The 17,599-nt window shown below is 53.2% G+C and overlaps 1 protein-coding gene across 1 annotated transcript in view; it reads right to left on the bottom strand.

The window, feature by feature from the left end:
* The window catches only part of INPP5D (inositol polyphosphate-5-phosphatase D), a 125,489-nt gene extending 114,957 nt beyond the window's left edge, over window positions 1–10,532 (bottom strand). Inside the window, exon 1 of the mRNA XM_086719963.1 lies at window positions 10,173–10,532. Within this exon, the coding sequence (XP_086576089.1) occupies window positions 10,173–10,306 (134 nt within the window). The 5' untranslated portion in view covers window positions 10,307–10,532. The remainder of the gene's footprint in view (window positions 1–10,172) is intronic.
* Window positions 10,533–17,599: the final 7,067 nt, after the last annotated feature.

Here is a 17,599-nt window from a genome sequence, read left to right as displayed (position 1 = left end):
GATACTTGAAAACAATAGATGTGAAAATCCTAAAATAAAATCGTTTATAAAATTGTGGTGACGCACTTGGCATGATAGTGATGTAAGAAAACAGACAATAGGCAGAACAGGGTTAACAGGCAAGAAAGAGACATATGAGACTTACTGTACAGTGAAGGATGAGTCAGAAAAGGAAAAGAAGTAAGTCATTCAGTGAAAGTTCTTGAGAAAGATGATTGGCTACTCGAAAAACATACACATACATCCTTGGCTTACGCTACTCATTAAATTAATTCCAGAGAGATTAAAGTGTCAAATGTAAAAAACAAAACAAAAAACAAAAAACTGGGGGCACCTGGGAGGCTCAGTCGGTTTAGCATCCAACGCTCGATCTTGGCTCGTCATGATCTCACAGTTGGTGAGACTGAGCTCTGTGTTGGGCTCTGTGTTGACAGCATGGAGCCTGCTTGGGATTCTCTCTTTCCCTTTCTTTCTGCCCCTCCCCCTCTCTCAAAATAAATAAATAAACATACAAAAATGAAAAATTTATCGTCTCTCCATCTGTTTTTCCCAAATACTTTGCACGTGATGCACACTTAAATTCAATCCACCCAATGACACTACTACATAGGTATTCTTTAAACAATTTTTTAAAAATGTTTAATTGTTGAGAGAAAGAGAGACAGAGCATGAGCAGGGGAGGGGCAGAGAGAGAGAGAGAGGGAGTCACAGAATCTGAAGCAGGCCCCAGGCTCTGAGCTGTCAGCACAGAACCTGATGCGGGGCTCGAACTCACAAGTGAGATCATGACCTGAGCTGAAGTGGGACGCTTAACCGACTGAGCCACCCAGGCACCCCAAAAGGTCTTCTTAGCCTGGTTTTCAGATAAGGAAATCAAGGGCCCGTGGAATTAGACAACTTGCTGGAGGTTGGACAGGCAGAGTCCTCCTTAGCCCAAGTCTATCAAGTTCCAAAGGCCCTGTCCTAACCCTCCTGCCTCCCACTAAAAAAAACACCCCAGAATATCTTGAGCGGAGGGACTCTCTACATTTAAAAGCAAAGGAGAAAGAGGGAAAAAATTACAAAGGAAAAAGAAGGAAAAAGTCTCTGAATGTCAAGAAAATCACAAAGTTTAAAGGGAAACCACAGTGCAAATATTTGCAACAAATGTGATACAAAGACTTTATGCAAACAGATAACAGAAAAACCACACAGCAGCTTCAAAAGCAAAATGTCAGAGAGAATGGACAGACCATTCACCGAAGAGGAATGATGAAGGTCAACGCACCTGTCAAACAAGTTTACCACGACTGCAATCAAGAAATGCAAAGAGAGGGGCGCCTGGGTGGCGCAGTCGGTTAAGCGTCCGACTTCAGCCAGGTCACGATCTCGCGGTCCATGAGTTCGAGCCCCGCGTCGGGCTCTGGGCTGATGGCTCAGAGCCTGGAGCCTGTTTCTGATTCTGTGTCTCCCTCTCTCTCTGCCCCTCCCCCGTTCATGCTCTGTCTCTCTCTGTCCCAAAAAAATAAATAAACGTTAAAAAAAAAAAAAAAAAAGAAATGCAAAGAGAAATGAACAGGTATTAACCACCTTTCACCTTGCAACTTAATAATGTTTTTTTAGGAGCAAAGATTCAGCACACGGCCGCTGGAATGAGGTAGGCACTCTCTTGTACAGCCGACCAGAGCACAAAGTGGAACCACATTCTGGAGAGCCGTTGGTCTTTCTGTATCAAGAATCTAAAAAGTATTTCTATCCTTTGATCCAATAATTCCACCTCTGGGAATCTATACCCAGAAACGTCACAATTCTGCACAAAGACCTCTATCACCATCATATTTATAACAATAAAACACTGCTGGCGACCTAAATGTCATATCACACAAGTCATTTCATCAATTGTGGCACATGTTGTGCTAGAATCTTGGCGCCCGCTAAACATGATATTTAGGAAAATTTTTAACCAACTGAGGAATGTTAATGTAACACAGACCAAAATTATGTGCGTATAGCTAGATATAATATTACAGAGATTTCTACATCCCTGGAGAAAGAGGAATAAAGAGAATGAGAAGGTACACATACAAATTAGCAGTATTCACATTTGTCTCTCAATAGTCGGGTGATTACTTTCCTTCTTTATACCTCTTTGCACATTATGGTTAATGCTATTTTTTTAAGATTTTTTTTCCAGTTTGTTTCTTTTGAGAGAGAGAGAGAGAGTGAGAGAGCAAGTGGGAGAGAGTCAGAGAGAGAGAGAGAGAGAGAATCCCAAGCAGGCTCCACACCATCAGCGCAGAGCCCGATGTGGGGCTCAAACCCACAAACCGCCAGATCATGACCTGAGCTAAAGTCTGATGCTTACCTGACTGAGCCACCCAGGCTCCCCTTAACACTATTTTTTTTTTAAGTTACTTGAAAGAACACTGCGCTGTTTATCAGAAGATCTATTTCTGCATCGTCACTGATGCCTGTGATGGCCTCAACAAGCCTCAAGACTCTGGAGGGCAGGGTCCTGGCTATGAGTGCAAGGCCGGACCAGCTGATGCTCTGGGGACCAGCCCTGTCTGGGGTGATTTTTACAACGTAGTTGAACCCAAGTTGTTTGGGTCCTGGTACTTGTTAATACAATGCTTTTCTTCCTTTCTCTTTTTTTTTTTTTTAATTTTTTTTTTTTTTAACGTTTATTTATTTTTGAGACAGAGAGAGACAGAGCATGAACAGGGGAGGGGCAGAGAGAGAGGGAGACACAGAATCTGAAACAGGCTCCAGGCTCTGAGCCATCAGCCCAGAGCCCGACGTGGGGCTCGAACTCCCGGACCGCGAGATCGTGACCTGGCTGAAGTCGGACGCTTAACCGGCCGAGCCACCCAGGCGCCCCAATACAATGCTTTTCTAATTAACGGACAACGGGGGTATGAAATGAGCACGGGAGAAAGGAAGGATCTGGTCCCCAGAGCTGCAGGCTTATTCTACCCGCTCTGCTCCGGCAGGGCCCGCTTCGGCCACCTGCACTGATCCCCACCCCGTCCACGTGCTGGGCTGGTTCCCTCTGCAGAGCCTTAGGACTTTTGTCCCCTCAGTAGCTCCCTCCCAAATGGGAACTAGTCAATCCCTCTTAAGACGGCCTCCATTCCTTGATTTTATCTTCAATCTGCCTGGTGCTTCTTCCTGGCATCCATGCCCCAGACCCTTCTCTCCGTCAGGCTTCCGGGAGCTCAACCCTGGCCCCAGCGGCCACTGGACACTCATGCGCCATTCAAGTGCTCTTCCTGCCTTATCTTTTTGAGCACTTCCTCTGAGGAGGCCCCACATGACAGCTCACTGTCTCCCGGAGGCTCCTACGGGGCTCCAGGAAGTTCTAGAAGTGTCACTCTGCCGGTGCTCTCTTTCCTTCTGCTGTGGAACTTTCTCCACAGAGGGGCCCTATACTCCTCTGCATCTGAAATATCACTACTCACTTTATGAGTTGTAAAAAATAACGGCCAGGGTTTAGTGGGTGTTGACCGTGTGTGCCTGGCCTTGGGTCACACATTTTGCCCACATTCTCCCATTTTTACCCTCTCAGTAATCCAATGACAACAACAGAAAGACAAATGGGCCGACTTTTAAAATGGGCAAAGGATCTGAAGAGACATTTCTCCAAATAAGATAGACAAATGGCCGGGGCGCCTGGGTGGCTCAGTCGGTCGGGCGTCCGACTTCGGCTCAGGCCATGATCTCACAGTCTATGAGTTCAAGCCCCGCGTCGGGCTCTGGGCTGACGGCTTGGACCCTGGAGCCTGCTTCGGATTCTGTGTCTCCCTCTCTCTCTGCCCCTCCCCCGTTTGTGCTCTTGTCTCTCTCTGTCTCAAAAAGAAATAAAAACATTAAAAAGAAAAAAAAAAAGACAAATGGCCAATAAACATGAAAAGAAGCTCGACGTCGTTAATCATTTAGGGAGACGCAGCCCCAGGTCACAATAAGATGCCACTTCACAGCCACCAGAATCATTATCACCAAAAAGATAGTAACGGGGGTTGGTGAAAATGTGGAACAGTCATGGCTGATGGGAACGTAAAACGGTGCAGCTCCTGTGGAAAACAGTGTGACCGTTCCACAGAAAGCTACCATTACTATTTGACCCAGCAATCCCACCCAAGACCATTGAAAACACGTGTTCACACAAAACCTTGCACATGGGGGCACCTGGGTGGCTCACCCAGGTAAGTGCCTGACTCTTGGTTTCAGCTCAGGTCACGATCATGGGCGTGGTTTGTGCATTCGAACCCCACGTCAGGCTCTGCGCTGACATTGTGGAGCCTGCTTGTGATTCTCTCTCACCCCCCTTCTGCCCCTCCCTCACTTGTGCTGTCTCTGTCTCTCTCAAAATAAATAAACTTAAAAATTTTTAAAAATGTTTATTTATTTATGAGCACGAGAAGCGGAGGGGCAGAGAGTGAGGGATGCACAGAATCAGAAGCAGGCTCCAGGCTCCGAGCTGTCAGCACAGAGCCCGACGCGGGGCTCGAACCCACCAACCGTGGGACCATGACCTGAGCCAAAGTCAGACGCTTAATCGACCGAGCCGCCCAGGCGCCCCAATAAATAAACTTTAAAAACAAAACCAAACCACAAAAACCTTGTACATGAATGCTCACAGCAGCATTTCTCATAATAGCCAAAAAGTGGAAACGACCCCAACGTCCACCAACTGATAAATGGATGATTAAAATGTGGCCTAGCCACACAACGGACTATTATTTAACTGTAATCATGCTACAACATGGCTGAACTCCAAAAGCATTATGCTGGGTGGAAAAAGCCAGACACAAAGGCCGCATATTGTATGATTCCATTCACATAAAATATCCAGACCAGGCAAGTGTCAGCAAGTCTATTAGTGGTTGCCAAGGGTTGGAGGGTGCGGAAATCCCGAGTGAGTGCCCGTGGGTACAGGGTTTCTTTTTGGGATGATGGAGTTAGACAGTGGTGATAGTTGCACAACGCTAAGGATGTCCTAAACACCACTGAATTGTACACTGTGCAAAGGGTGATTTTATGGGATGTGAATTATACCTCAATAAAAACAAATTAACCCCAGGAGTGGGCACCTCACCAGCCAGGATGCTGGGTGGGCGCAGGCAGGTTAGCATCTCGCAAACACCAGAACTCACATCGAACGCAGCCAGTCACGGAGGGCTGTCCGCTAAGCACTGTGTCGCACGGCATGGATTGAGGCGGGAAGGGCAGACCGCCTGTCACCCCATCTCCGGGGCAACGAGGAACGCCTGGCCAGGAGCACCACAGCCATTTCACCACCACGTTTGGGTTCACACTCCAGGAGAGTGGACCCTTCGACGGGGAGGCACCAGTGTCTGTGCCCAGGTGAAGTTAACCCGCCAAGCAGGCCAGCTTGCAAAACACACCGAAGCCAGAGCCTACGCTGGTTCTGGAAGAGCTGCCCTGGTGTGCTGGGCACGGGCGCAGAAAGCCTGGAGACCGTCAGCTTCACCAGGTTGTTCTGAGTCCCTCACCGTGCACAGAAGACGCCAGTGAGCCATTGAACGCACAGGCCTTCACGGGCGCTCCACTCTCTCCCGTCTTGCGCACAGAAAGAAAACTCAGAAGAAAAGAACACTTGGACCAACTCTGACGTAAACTGGGTTTCAAGAGCCCGTGGTCCTCCGGCCTGGCTAGAGGCTACCGTCTGGACCAGTATTGGGCCCCACTTTCTGTCAACACCAGCTACGAAAACCAGTGTATTTCTTTGCATTGCACAAAAATAATCAGTGAGCAGTGCAAACCTGACTGAAACTTTGGAAGCAAATTGGAGGAAAGCCACAGGAAATGGCTTTATGCCTCTCCTGGACATTTCTGCCCCCCCCCCCAGTCCCTTCTCTGTGTCCCCCCTTTCCGGGCCTACCCGATCCCACACAGCCCCAGGCTTGCTGGCTCCCCTCTGTTTCTCCTTCCTGAGAACGGCCTGAGTTCAAGTCCTGACCCTGCCATTTATCGGTCTGTAAACGTGGCATGCTACCTAACCTCTCTGGGCCTCAGTTTCCTCGTCCTTAAAGTGGGGATAATAACAGGACTTCCTCCGAAGGTCGCTGGCGACGGTGAGTTAATACATGTAAAGAGCCTGGAACAAAGCCTGGCACACAGTTAGCCTTCGTGAATCTCTTGCGGTTATTTTTAGGCAGAACAGGTTAGCAACCACCTTCTGTGAGGGGAGCAAGGCTTAGGGCCTGCTCTACCCCAACTGGCCTGTCACACTTCCTAACGAGAAGGCGGCCTTCTCTGAGGGAGCTTTTGGTGACTGAATGTCGTTCCTGTGCTTCTTCATCTTTGGGGCCGTGCTGACGAGGCCACAATCCAGGCTGCCTGGCCGCCGTCCCCGGGAAGGAGGCCGTGGGTGGACCTGGGCGTCTCGGGGAAGGCTGTGTGTTGAGGAAACCGAGATTACTTCCCCACCCCCCCCCCGCCCCCCCCAGCTGGCTGGACGAGGCAGCACATGTCTGCCCCTCCTCCAGGAGGGAAGCCAACTCTAGTGTGCTACAGTGGGAACGCCACCCCACTGGGCAGACTGTGTTCCCAACCACGCTGGGCCATTGTTCTGGTTCTGCCTGTGTGGCCTGAGCCAGGGGAGGCTGGCCCTGCTGACTCCTGGCTCTTACATCGGGGGGACCCCCATCCCCAAAGGTAAGTATCTCTTTTCTGTAGCATAAAGCGCCTAACAGGTGCACTGGTGCCACGTGGGGGTGCTGTCCTGGCCGGAGAGGAGGGCGCAAGCTAGATGGCCTCTTAGTATGCCCATCCCAGCTGGGCCGGATGCCCCCTCCAGCCTCCCCTGCGGTGGGACTGAGTGTGGTCAGGTGAGCACGACGGAGGCCCCATCTAGAAGAGCACGCTGTCGCTTGTGTTTCCAAGCCCCCTTGCCCCAAGACGGCAGAGCTGCCTGGGGCCTTCCCCCTCCGGCTCTCAGGGCCCAAGATGGGCCTCCAGGCCTCCCTAAAGCGGGGTTCTCTGAGCTGCTGAGGAGAGGCCTGAGCTTTCCTGCCCGGTGGCAGGTGGGCGGTAGGGCTGACCTCTCTGGAGGAAATGCGGGTTTGCGAGGCCTGGGGTGAACGTGTGCTCTCATCACGTGGGTGGCACTGAATTGCAGCCTTGTCTTTGGGTGCCTTCCTCACCCCCCTCTTCGTTTCATTTAAATAGTCAAATCCTGTTCTCTTTCCTGAGCACCAAGGCCACTGGGGAGGTTGTACTCAGTTCCTGGTGCTCCGAACACAGCTGCCTAAACCAGCCGCTGGAGGCCCCCTGCTGTCCCCTCACTCAGCAGAGGGGACTGGGGACAGGCTCCAGGCAGTGGGCACAGGCAGAATGAGGCCTGCGCACGCAGGGCCACGAGGTCTCTTTCTGTGGATATTTCTAGAGCAGGAGGGGAGTCTTGGTGGTCTCCTCCTGCAGTCCTGGCTCACTTTGAGAGCCCTGACCCCACACCTGCACCAGCTGGGTCCCCGTACTCCCAGCTGACTTCCAGAGAGACAGCAGAGGGGCGAAGCCTGTCGCTTGTGAAACCGAGGACGTTTCGCCCGGTTGCTTTTCACCCCGCAGGCCGTGGACAGGACGGCGTGGGGCAAGGTTTGCACCGGGCCACGGGGAACAGAGAAAACTAAGGATGGTGGGCTTTGCTTCCCAAGAGGTTAAATCTATTCGATTTAAAGGACTGGTGTTTGCTTTGTTTTTTTGTTTGTTTGTTTGTTTGGTTTTTTGTTTCGTTTTTAACGTTTATTTATTTTTGAGAGAGAGAGAGAGAGAGAGAACATGAGCAGGGGAGAGGCAGACAGAGGGGAGACAGAGAATCCCAAGCAGGCTTTGTGCTACCAGCACAGAGAGCCCGATGCAGGGCTCAAACCCACGAACCATGAGATCGCGACCTGAGCCGAAATCAAGAGTCAAACTAAGCTTAACCAACTGAGCCACCCAGGCACCCCTGTTTTGTTTTGTTTTTAAGAGTACACTCTTCCTGCTTTTCGGTGTTAAACGATGCTTTCTTCCATGAAATGAGCCTTTGGAAGGTCCAGTTAGTTGTCACCCATTTAGTCAGTTTTTCATTTTTAAATCTCCTCCATTGGCAAAATGAAAGGTGGCAGCAGGATTGTGTCTCACAGGTTTGGGGACAGTTTGGTGGTCCCTGGCATCCCACAGCCTGGAGTGGCTCCTGAGCCTGAGGGAAGGATGGCTTCCCTTGAAAAGCAGAGGGGCTCGGGGAGCCCCGGGCCTGGCCGAAGGGCAGGGTTCCCAGGGAAGAATCCAAGCCCTGGGGTCTAGACCTGAAAGGGTTCCGAGGACAGGAACTTGATGACAAGTCCAGGCCTCGGTGAAGAGGACAGTAGACAGCTGGGCACCACGGGCGCCCTCCCTAAGATGCAGACCCCGAACTCTCTACAGCTCTGAGAGTCACTCCATGCAGAAGAGGGGCCGGGGGTGGGGGAGGAGGAGCGGAGGAAGGACTACGGGAAACCAGGCCTGGATCCCAGCCTGCCGCCAGCTAGTAAGGGCAGTGGAGACATAGGCCTCACCCTCTCGAAGCTCCTTCCGCTCACTTGCAAACTCAGGGGTCATCGGATGAGAGGTTCCCAAGGCCTCCACTCAGCCCCGGCTCTGGCCTCCATCATGCTGCCCGTTTGGAGTCAGAGATTGCATTGTAGCCGGGGCACAATCAGAGCCCCTTGACCAGAGGGCTGCTGCACCAGTTAGCCCTGGAAGGTCTCAGCGGGGGCTCAGCACACAGCGAACACCCAACAGAATCGGCCGCCCACTGGGGCAGGAGACCGGTCCATGCGGGCCCAGCGGAGTCAATTTGGAGTCTCCCCACTATTTCCCAGGCCCTGTTGGTGGGTCCCCACGGGGGCACTGCCTGTGGGGAGGTCCTGGGTCCCCTCCCCTGAGTGTGAGACTGGGGGGCATGGGAAGCTGGCCTTGGGAGGTGGGCCTCTGGTGCCATCAACACTCAGGCCTGTTTAGGAGCATTTTCTAATACTCCCAGCTGGTCCTCGTAGACACCTTGGCTTCTCCTGCCGTATCACCCGGAACCTAGGCTCACAGCTTGACAGGGTGAGGAGGGGGGTGGCCTGGGTGCAGCCTCTGGGGTCAGATGGCCCTGGCTTCGACTGTCGTCCGTCGCTTAACCCATCCGAGCCTCAGTTTCCTCAACTGCAAAGGAGGGGGGTGACACCAGCACCTGCGGTTCAGGTTGCCGTGGGGACGAAATGAGATAACGCCCCGACAAGTACATACGCTTAATGCTCAAAACGGGTCTGTGTTCAGTGACCTGCCTCCCTGCTGCCTGGTCACAGGGAACTTCCTGCAAGCCCGGGGATGCTACCTGAGAGGTGCAGGGGGACAGCCCGTCCCCTGCTGTACCCTGGTACTGCCCTAGGCCGTGCAGGGATGCTTAGATGCCAGGGCTGCAGGGCTGAGGGCCTTCTTCAGACATGGGTCAAGAAGGGTGTTTTAAAAAGGAACCTCCAGCAAGTGGCTGGTTCCTCCATTGTTAAGAGAACCAGAGCATTGGGCGATCTCCCGGAGCCGGGAGTGAGGTGAAGTGGGTAGATGAGGGTGGCCGAAATGGGTGGGGGACACAGCCCGGTGCCGGGGTGAGGAGGGAAGAGGCTCTCCCCGTCAGTGATGGTGACTTCCTCTGCTCTCAGGGCCCCGAATGCAACTTCTAGGTGAACTGAAAGGTCCTTCTTGCGCGAACCCACCCCACATTCTGGCTCCCGAACAACGGCGTCCTCCGGGGACCCAAAGCCTGGGCGCCAGAAGGGTCCCCGCTCGCCACGCCTGCTCCCCAGAGGTCTGCACCAGGGTCTCCGGGCTGGGCATCTGTGACCCACACCTGAGCTGAGCCAGCCGCTGTCTAACACGGGCACCACCTTGGAGCCCCGAGCTCCCGCCTGCCTCCCAGAGCCTGGAGACCCTCGACCCGGCCCCTGCCCCCGCCGCTCGTGTGTGACCAGGCCCAGAGTGGCTCTGGGGGGGTCCGGCGCTGAAAAACCTGAGCTCCAAGGCCATGCAGGCCCACAGGGGGCCTCAGCAGGACCCACCAACAAATCCGGGCAGCACACAAGTGGGGCCCACGCATCGCGTGACCTGAAGCCACCCTGTCCCCCCGCGGGCCGCGCCTCCTCCCGTGGGCCCGGCGCACTTACAGCACGCAGAGCGCGTAGGCCTTGGAGATGGACTCGCTGGCACGCACGAGGAAGCTCCCGTCCTTGCCCGTCCTGGACAGCAGCTCCTCGGCCTTGGAGCGGGTGATGTTGCCATGGTTCCAGCAGGGGACCATGGCGGCCACGGGCCTCCCCGGGCCGGGCGGGCGGCCACCCCAGGACCCACACGCCACCGAGGGGAGCTGAGGCCCCCGCACCGCGAGCCGCCGTCGGTCCCCTCTCGGTTGCCCCGCTGCTGCCACCAGCTCCCTGCCCGACTTCCTGTTTCAGGAGCTCAGCGAGGGAAAGGAAGCCAGCAGCGGCAGAGAACTTCCTCATTGCGGAGACCGGCCGGGGGAGGCCGCGCTCCACCTTCCCACCCCGCCCACCCGCCGGCCGCCCCTCCCGCTGCCCCCCCAAGGCCTCCCCGGGGCGGCAGCTGGGTCGTCGTCGGGGTCAGGAGGCTCACGGCCGGCTTCCGGAGAAGCGCGGCCTGGCAGGTGGACGGGCAGGACAGTGGCCACTGGAGGCCTGTCTGGATGCTCACGTGGGATGGCCACGCCCTGGCCGGATCCCTCGCCTTGGGCTTTACCCTACTCCAGGGGCTACTCAGCTGGGACCACCGCCTGCCCCCCAGGGCCAGGCGAGATTGAGGGAGAGGGGAGCAGTGGAGTCCCCTCCCAATGTGAGAGACTCAGGAAACCACCACACAGCCTTGGGTGCTGGAAGGACCTTGAGGGACACCACCCTAGGGCTCCAAGGGCCCAGGTGACAGCTCTGTGACACGTTTGCACTCGTCCCCAAGCGCCGGTGGGTGTGAAGGAACCCTGTTCTCCATGGCGGTCCAGCTTAGCCACACATGAAGCGGGTGGAGGGCTTGGGGACGTTGACCCTGCACAGAGAGAATGCGGGCTGGGTTTTCCCCTCTGGGTCTTTCCAGGATGCTCGGAAATGACACTTCCCCACAGGCTGACCACCTGGCCAAGGATGAAGAACATGGCTTCCGGTGCCCTTTATCCCAGGAGAGTCGGGGTGGCCAGTGGAGCGCCTCCAGGCTGCCATGGTTGCACTTGCCGGTGGCTCAAAGGAGAGCTGCCCCCATGGGGCCACCATCCCGGACCAGCAGATTCTGAGGGCTCCAAAGCAGACGTCCACTCGTGGGGTGCACTCCGTTCTTGGGTCAGGCCCAGCAGGGTCAAGGGGTGCTGCTGACCCATCGCACAAGGCGGTGGTGCCCCCCCATCCCACACCCAGGCCTCGCCCCACCCCCCAAGACATGACAAGAGACCCCCTCCAGAGGCCCGAGCTCAGTGAGCCTCCGTCTGAGGCCCCCAGCTCTACATCGGAGCTTCAGGAGCTGATCAGACGTCTTTCTCTCAGCTGAGGTTTCCTCTTTTCTATCTTGAGGAAATAACCCCTAACGGAGCTTGCCTGTGCTGAGGAGCCCTTAGCACCTCCACCTGCATGGACCTCCACACGGCAGGTGATTCTGAACAAGTATGTCCTGTTTCTGAGGCCAGAGTGTGGCCTCTGGGCTCCAGGTGACGTTCCTTCTGGAAACTCCGGCTCAGTGAACTCCCCAGTGCTCACTCCCACCTCCCTAAGCCACTCTGAGCTTCCTCTCCCCTGACCTCTGACCCTGCCCGGCTCCTCCCACTGGACTAACAACTCAACTCCCAAACTCTCAGGACATAGGAAGCAAGGGTCCTCTGGACAGGCCCTGAGCTAGGCGTGGGGACAAGAGCTGGCCTCCACACTCCAGCCTTCTGGAAGCCAGCTCTACACTCCCATCACCACCATTTAGCACCCTTCTTGCCTCCCTGCTGACCCTCCAACAACCTCCTCCTTGGTCTCAGCCTCAAGGCCCCTTGGTCTCTTTAGGGCCCATCAGAAGGATCCGTCTGCAGTCCTGACCCCTTAGTACCTTGACCAGACCCTCCACCACGTCCAAGACTCTTGCACTTAATCACGGCCTTCCTGCCACTTTCTCCAGCTTCCCACACTCCCTCTCTCAGGCCTCTGTCCCTACCGAGTCCTGCCTTTCAGCGGAGTCGGGGGGCCAGTGGGACCACCTTTGCCCTTTACCCCTGTGATTTCCCTTGGACACACAGGACACATACATGACACACGCATTTCCCTAATTTTTAAGGCCCATCCCATTTCTACTTCCATCCAACCCAGCTGCCTGAGCCATCTGACATGGTCAGCTTCCTGGTCCCCCTGTTCAGAAAACCACAACACTTAGACCAGGGCTGCCCTCTCAGCGGGTGGGTGGGGCCTGGGTGAATATTTTTTGCGGGGCCCCTGTCTATATAAACAACGTACTAAAACTTTGTATTATAAAATTCATGCACCCACGTGAGGTACAGTGACTTATCATTGAAGATTTAGTATAATGGATAGAGAGGAGGTAATTATCTACGTGTTCAGTGTCCAGTCAGTGCACTGAAGAGTCTTTTGTGACGTCCAGGCTCTTGCTTCCTGTTCAGACCCTGTATTTTAGTGTCTTGGGTTCACGGAAGCCCTTTGCTGTACCTCAGGGCTCCCCACGGCCCACCAGCCTGGGCAGACAGTCACCCACTGATTCCTACTGGAGGGCAAAGGAATGAAGGAGTGAAGGAAGTGTTGACTCACTGAGTCACCAAAAACAAAGGGAGCCGTGATAGTCAATTTTCTGCAACTTGGCTGGGCCGTTATTCTAGATGTCTCTGTGAAGATACTTTTAGATGAGATTAGTATTTATTTTATTTAAAAATTTTTTAGATTCTATTTTTTAAGTAGCCTCTGCACCTAACGTGGGGCTCAAACCCACAACCCCAAGATCAAGAGTTGCATGCTCTGCCAACTGAGCCAGCCAGGCGCCCCAAGGTTAGTATTTAAATCCGTAAACTCTGAGTAAAGCAGATTACTCTCCATATGTTGGGTGGGCCTCATGCAATCAGTTGAAGGCCTTTATAGAAAAAGACCGAGGCTCCCATAAGAAGAGGCAATTCTCGGGGCGCCTGGGTGGCGCAGTCGGTTAAGCGTCCGACTTCAGCCAGGTCACGATCTCGCGGTCCGTGGGTTCGAGCCCCGCGTCGGGCTCTGGGCTGATGGCTCAGAGCCTGGAGCCTGTTTCCGATTCTGTGTCTCCCTCTCTCTCTGACCCTCCCCCGTTCATGCTCTGTCTCTCTCTGTCCCAAAAATAAATAAACGTTGAAAAAAAAAAAAAAAAAAAAGAAGAGGCAATTCTGTCAGCAGATTGCCTTCAGCTTGAACTGTAGTCCCCCCCCCCCCGCCCCGCCCCGCCCCAGCCTGCCAGCCCACCCTGCAGATTCTGGACTTGTCAATTTCTGTAATCACATGAGACAATTCCTTAAAAATAAAGCTCTCTCATATATATGTACATACACACACACATCCTGTTGGTGGTGTTTCTCTGGAAAACCCTGACCAATACAGAAGGAACTGTTTGAAAGCTGCCCGCGGGCTGGTGTCATCAGGAGTGAACTTCCCTCACCACCCCCAGACCTGAGAAAAAGGCCTCTTGGGCTGAAGAAGGAGATGGGGTGGCCATTCCCAGAAAACCGGGATAGGACCAGGAGGCCTGAGCCTCCTGTGATCAAGCAACATTGCTCCCAGTGCCAGGGGACCCAGGGCAAGTGGGTCAGTGCCCCCATCAGGAAAGAGTGACACCCTCTTCTGCCCTGAGAATATACCCTGCCCCCATCGGCCCCTCCCAAATCAAAGGTCAAGGACACTTATTATGGAGATGGGGAAGGGCTCACTCTCCACTAGAGTGAAAGACGACGACCCAGCACAGATCTCCTGAGGGCTGAGACACCTCCAAACATAGCAAGGATCATCCCCCCACCCTCTGCAGAGAAGGAAGGGTGCCTCCTTCTTGGGCCCTCTCTCTCCCAGCTTCGCCTCTGTGGGTCTCGAGCGCTATCAGGGTGCCTGGCTCCACCTGCCTGCCTTCTCACAGACTCCCGGCTCCGCGTCCGCTATGGCATCTTCAGGTGGCTTTTCCAGATCCTCCCCCCAGGCCCCTGCAGACATTAATTCTACTCAACAGTCCTCTGAGTGCTGGGCGGGGCTTCTCCCGGAGGCCGGAGCACCCCGAAGGGTGGGAAGGCAGGGTCTCCGTTCACGGCGCGCCCACACTATTTTCCCTCCAGTCTCTAGTAATTCTATTTCAGGGCTGGAAATCAGACCCCGAGGCACACCCCCAGGAGCAAGGTCGGGTCTGAGCGCCAGCTCTGCCCCAAGATCCCTCCGCTACAGAGTGTCTGTGAAGTCACTAAAGGGTCTGGTGCGAGGCAGGTGCTCTCCGATGAGACGGCTCCATAGGGGGCCCTCCTGACCGGTGGCTGGGCGACAGAGTCTTGGGGGCCCCAGCCAGCAGCCAGTGCCATTGACGCTGGCCACTGATTTAACAACCCTGGTATGAAAGAGAGGATTCTATAAAAGTGCTCTTTACCTACAACTAAAAATAACCGAAAATAGGTCAGATTCTGAGCCTTGCGACCCCCTACCACCAGGGGGAGCCTCCAACTCTTGCCTCCATCCATGAGTTCCTGTGTGGGGGGAGCTGTTCCTTTCCAAGAGTCCCGCCTCTGCCGTTCCCATAGTAACGACGCCCTAGGGATGGAGGCTATTTCCCAAGGGGTCCAGGGGCGGAGTTCATCATTGTGCTCAAGGATTTCCCTGGAATACCAAAGGCCTGGCAGCGAGCAGCTCTCCCCTTGCCAGAAGATGAAATAGGCCTGAACTGCAACCAGGAGAATAGGGCTCGATTTGGGGGAAGAATTGGGTAAGAGAGAAAAATCACATCCACAAAAATAACTTGTGTCTTTTGCCAAGATTGTTAAGGACACGGGGACATATTCAAAATACAATGGTAAGTTAAAAAAAAAAAGAGAAAAAAAAAATCAGGAAACCGAGTTGAGGATACAGCATGAATCCAGCTGTGGAAAAACCTTTATCCTGGGAAATCACCGAATCTGAAGAGTGCTGAGTTAAGTGCCATATCCACGAGCGCTTTTTTTTCCCTCCTTCTAGTTTCCCAGATTTCCTTTAGGACCACATGCGACTTTTATGTAAATAGAAATTAAATAAATACAAAGACAACTAGGGTTCCAGAAGTTTTGCGTGAAATCTTTCTGGACAACTTGGTTTTGGGCTGGTTGCATCCCAGGTACATGTCCCTCTGGAATCATAAGGAAGAGAGAGGAACCAAGGCCTCATCTTTTTTTTTTTTTTTTTCTTTTAACCCTGTCATACAGCTTACTTTTTTCACTTCACAATATTTCTGAACATTTCATGGAGCTTTTTTGTATCTACCATAGTCTTTGAAAAGCTAGCATACTAAGGCCACCGGGGTGGCTATAGGTTGAGCATCCGACTTTGGCTCAGGTCAGGATCTCGAGGTTCGTGAGTTCAAGCCCCTTCGCTGCTGTCAGCGAAGAGCCCGCTTCGGATCCTCTGTCCCTCGCTCTCTGCCCCTCCCCCACTTGTGCTCTCCCAGAAATAAATTTTTTAAAAAACTTAAAAAAAAAAAAAAAAGCTAGCATACTATTATATGCCGTAGCATCATGCATTGTACCAGTCTCCTACTGGTGGCCGCTGAGAGTGTTTCCAATATTTGTTATTACAAATCCCAGTCAGTGTGTCTGCTGGATATAGATCCTCAGAAGGGCGACAGGGTCCAAAGGCAGTGTACGTTTTTCTTTGGGGTTAATTATGCCATATTGTCTTCTATTTTTTTTTTTTTCACGTTTTTACCTATTTTGACATCTCCATGTCACCTCCAGCCTCTGTCCCAGCCCCGAGCGCTTCCCCATCCTCCCTTGCCTGGGTCTGTCGCTGCATTTCCCAAATGCATTTTCTGCCAACAGCCATCAGCTTTCCGTGGCGACTACACGTCAGCTCCTTCCCGGCTTCGTGTTCGGTCGGTCTTCCTCTTTGCCTCCACAGCCAGCAGAGCTCTTCACCAATGCCCAAACCAAAAGCAAAACCATGCTGTTGGTTCTAACTTCATTCCCATCAGCATCTTCTGCCCGCTGTTGTCTTGTGAACTTCTTCCTACACGGAGGCCCCTGGCTGGGAAGCCCTGGGATTTCTTGACCGCATCCCTGCTCCCCGAGGAGGTCCCCAAGCTGTGTGAACGTCGTCTCTGAAATGCCCCTCTGAGGACCCTCTTCCTGGCTTGCAGATGGCTGCCTTCTCGCTTCCTCCTCACGTGGCCTGTACGAGACAGGGAGGGTGGGAGACTTTCTCTCTCTTCCTCATTTTTTTTTTTTAATTTTTTAATGTTTATTTTTGAGAGAGAAAGAGAGAGAGAGAGAGAAAGAGCAGGGGAGGGGCAGAGAGAGAGGGAGACACAGAATCTGAAGCAGGCTCCAGGCTCTGAGCTGTCAGCACAGAGCCCAATGTGGGGCTCAAACTCACAAACTGTGAGATCACGACCTGAGCCCAAGTCAGAGGCTTAACCGACTGAGCCACCCAGGTGCCCCACTCTTCCTCTTCTTATAAGGCTACCAAACCTCTAGGATTTGGACCCCATCTTGATGAACTCATGTAACCTTACTTACCTCCTAAGAACCCTATCTCCAAATACAGTCACACTAGGGGTTAGGGCTTCAACATGTGAATTCAGAAGGGAAACGATTTGGTCCACAGCAGTACCTACTAAATATTTGCTGCATTATAACAAAAGCTAATATCTATCTACCAGCTACTATGTGTGAGACACTGTGCTAAGCTCTTGGCGTATGAATTGCTTCATTCATTCCTCGTGATACCCCATAGGGGGTCTCATTATAATCTCCGTTTAACTGGCAGAGAGATGGAGAACCAGAGACATTAAGTAAATAATTCATCTGCAAGTTAGTGGCAGATCGGAGATTCTAGCTCTTGTCTGCTTGACCTCATAACCAGTATGCACATTGCACACTTTGGGTTGGATGAGACTGAAATTCTGTGTGGACTCTGGAATCCTTAGGTCGGAGCCTTTGCTCCATTCACCTAAAGGCTCCCCTGCATCGTCTGTGGAAGCCCCATGGGCCCCCATTGTTGGGAGTAGCACAGGTGAAGGAGTAGCTGGGTTCCAGGCAAGGGTGCTGGTCTCCTGCTCATAAGAGTTTCAGAATTAGAACACGTTCCTTGAGGAGAACAGAAGTTTGGTTCACACTCAACCCTCCAGGTTTCTTTTTGTTTTTGTTTTTGTTTATTTATTTTGAGAGAGAGAAAGTGCATGCAAGCAAATTGCGGAGGAGGAGGAGGAGGAGGAGAGAGAGAGAGAGAGAGAGAGAGAGAGAGAGAGAGAGAATCCTAAGCAGGCTCTGTGCTGTGCAGAGCCCAACACAGGGCTCCATTTCACGAACCGTGCGATCATGACCTGAGCTGAAATGAAGACGCTTAACCATCCGGTGCCCAGGTGCCCCAGA

This window comes from Puma concolor, chromosome C1, assembly GCF_028749965.1.
Source record: "Puma concolor isolate L17-30 chromosome C1, mPumCon1.1.hap2, whole genome shotgun sequence".
Lineage (NCBI taxonomy): Eukaryota > Metazoa > Chordata > Mammalia > Carnivora > Felidae > Puma > Puma concolor.
This window is presented reverse-complemented; position numbering and strand designations above follow the sequence as displayed.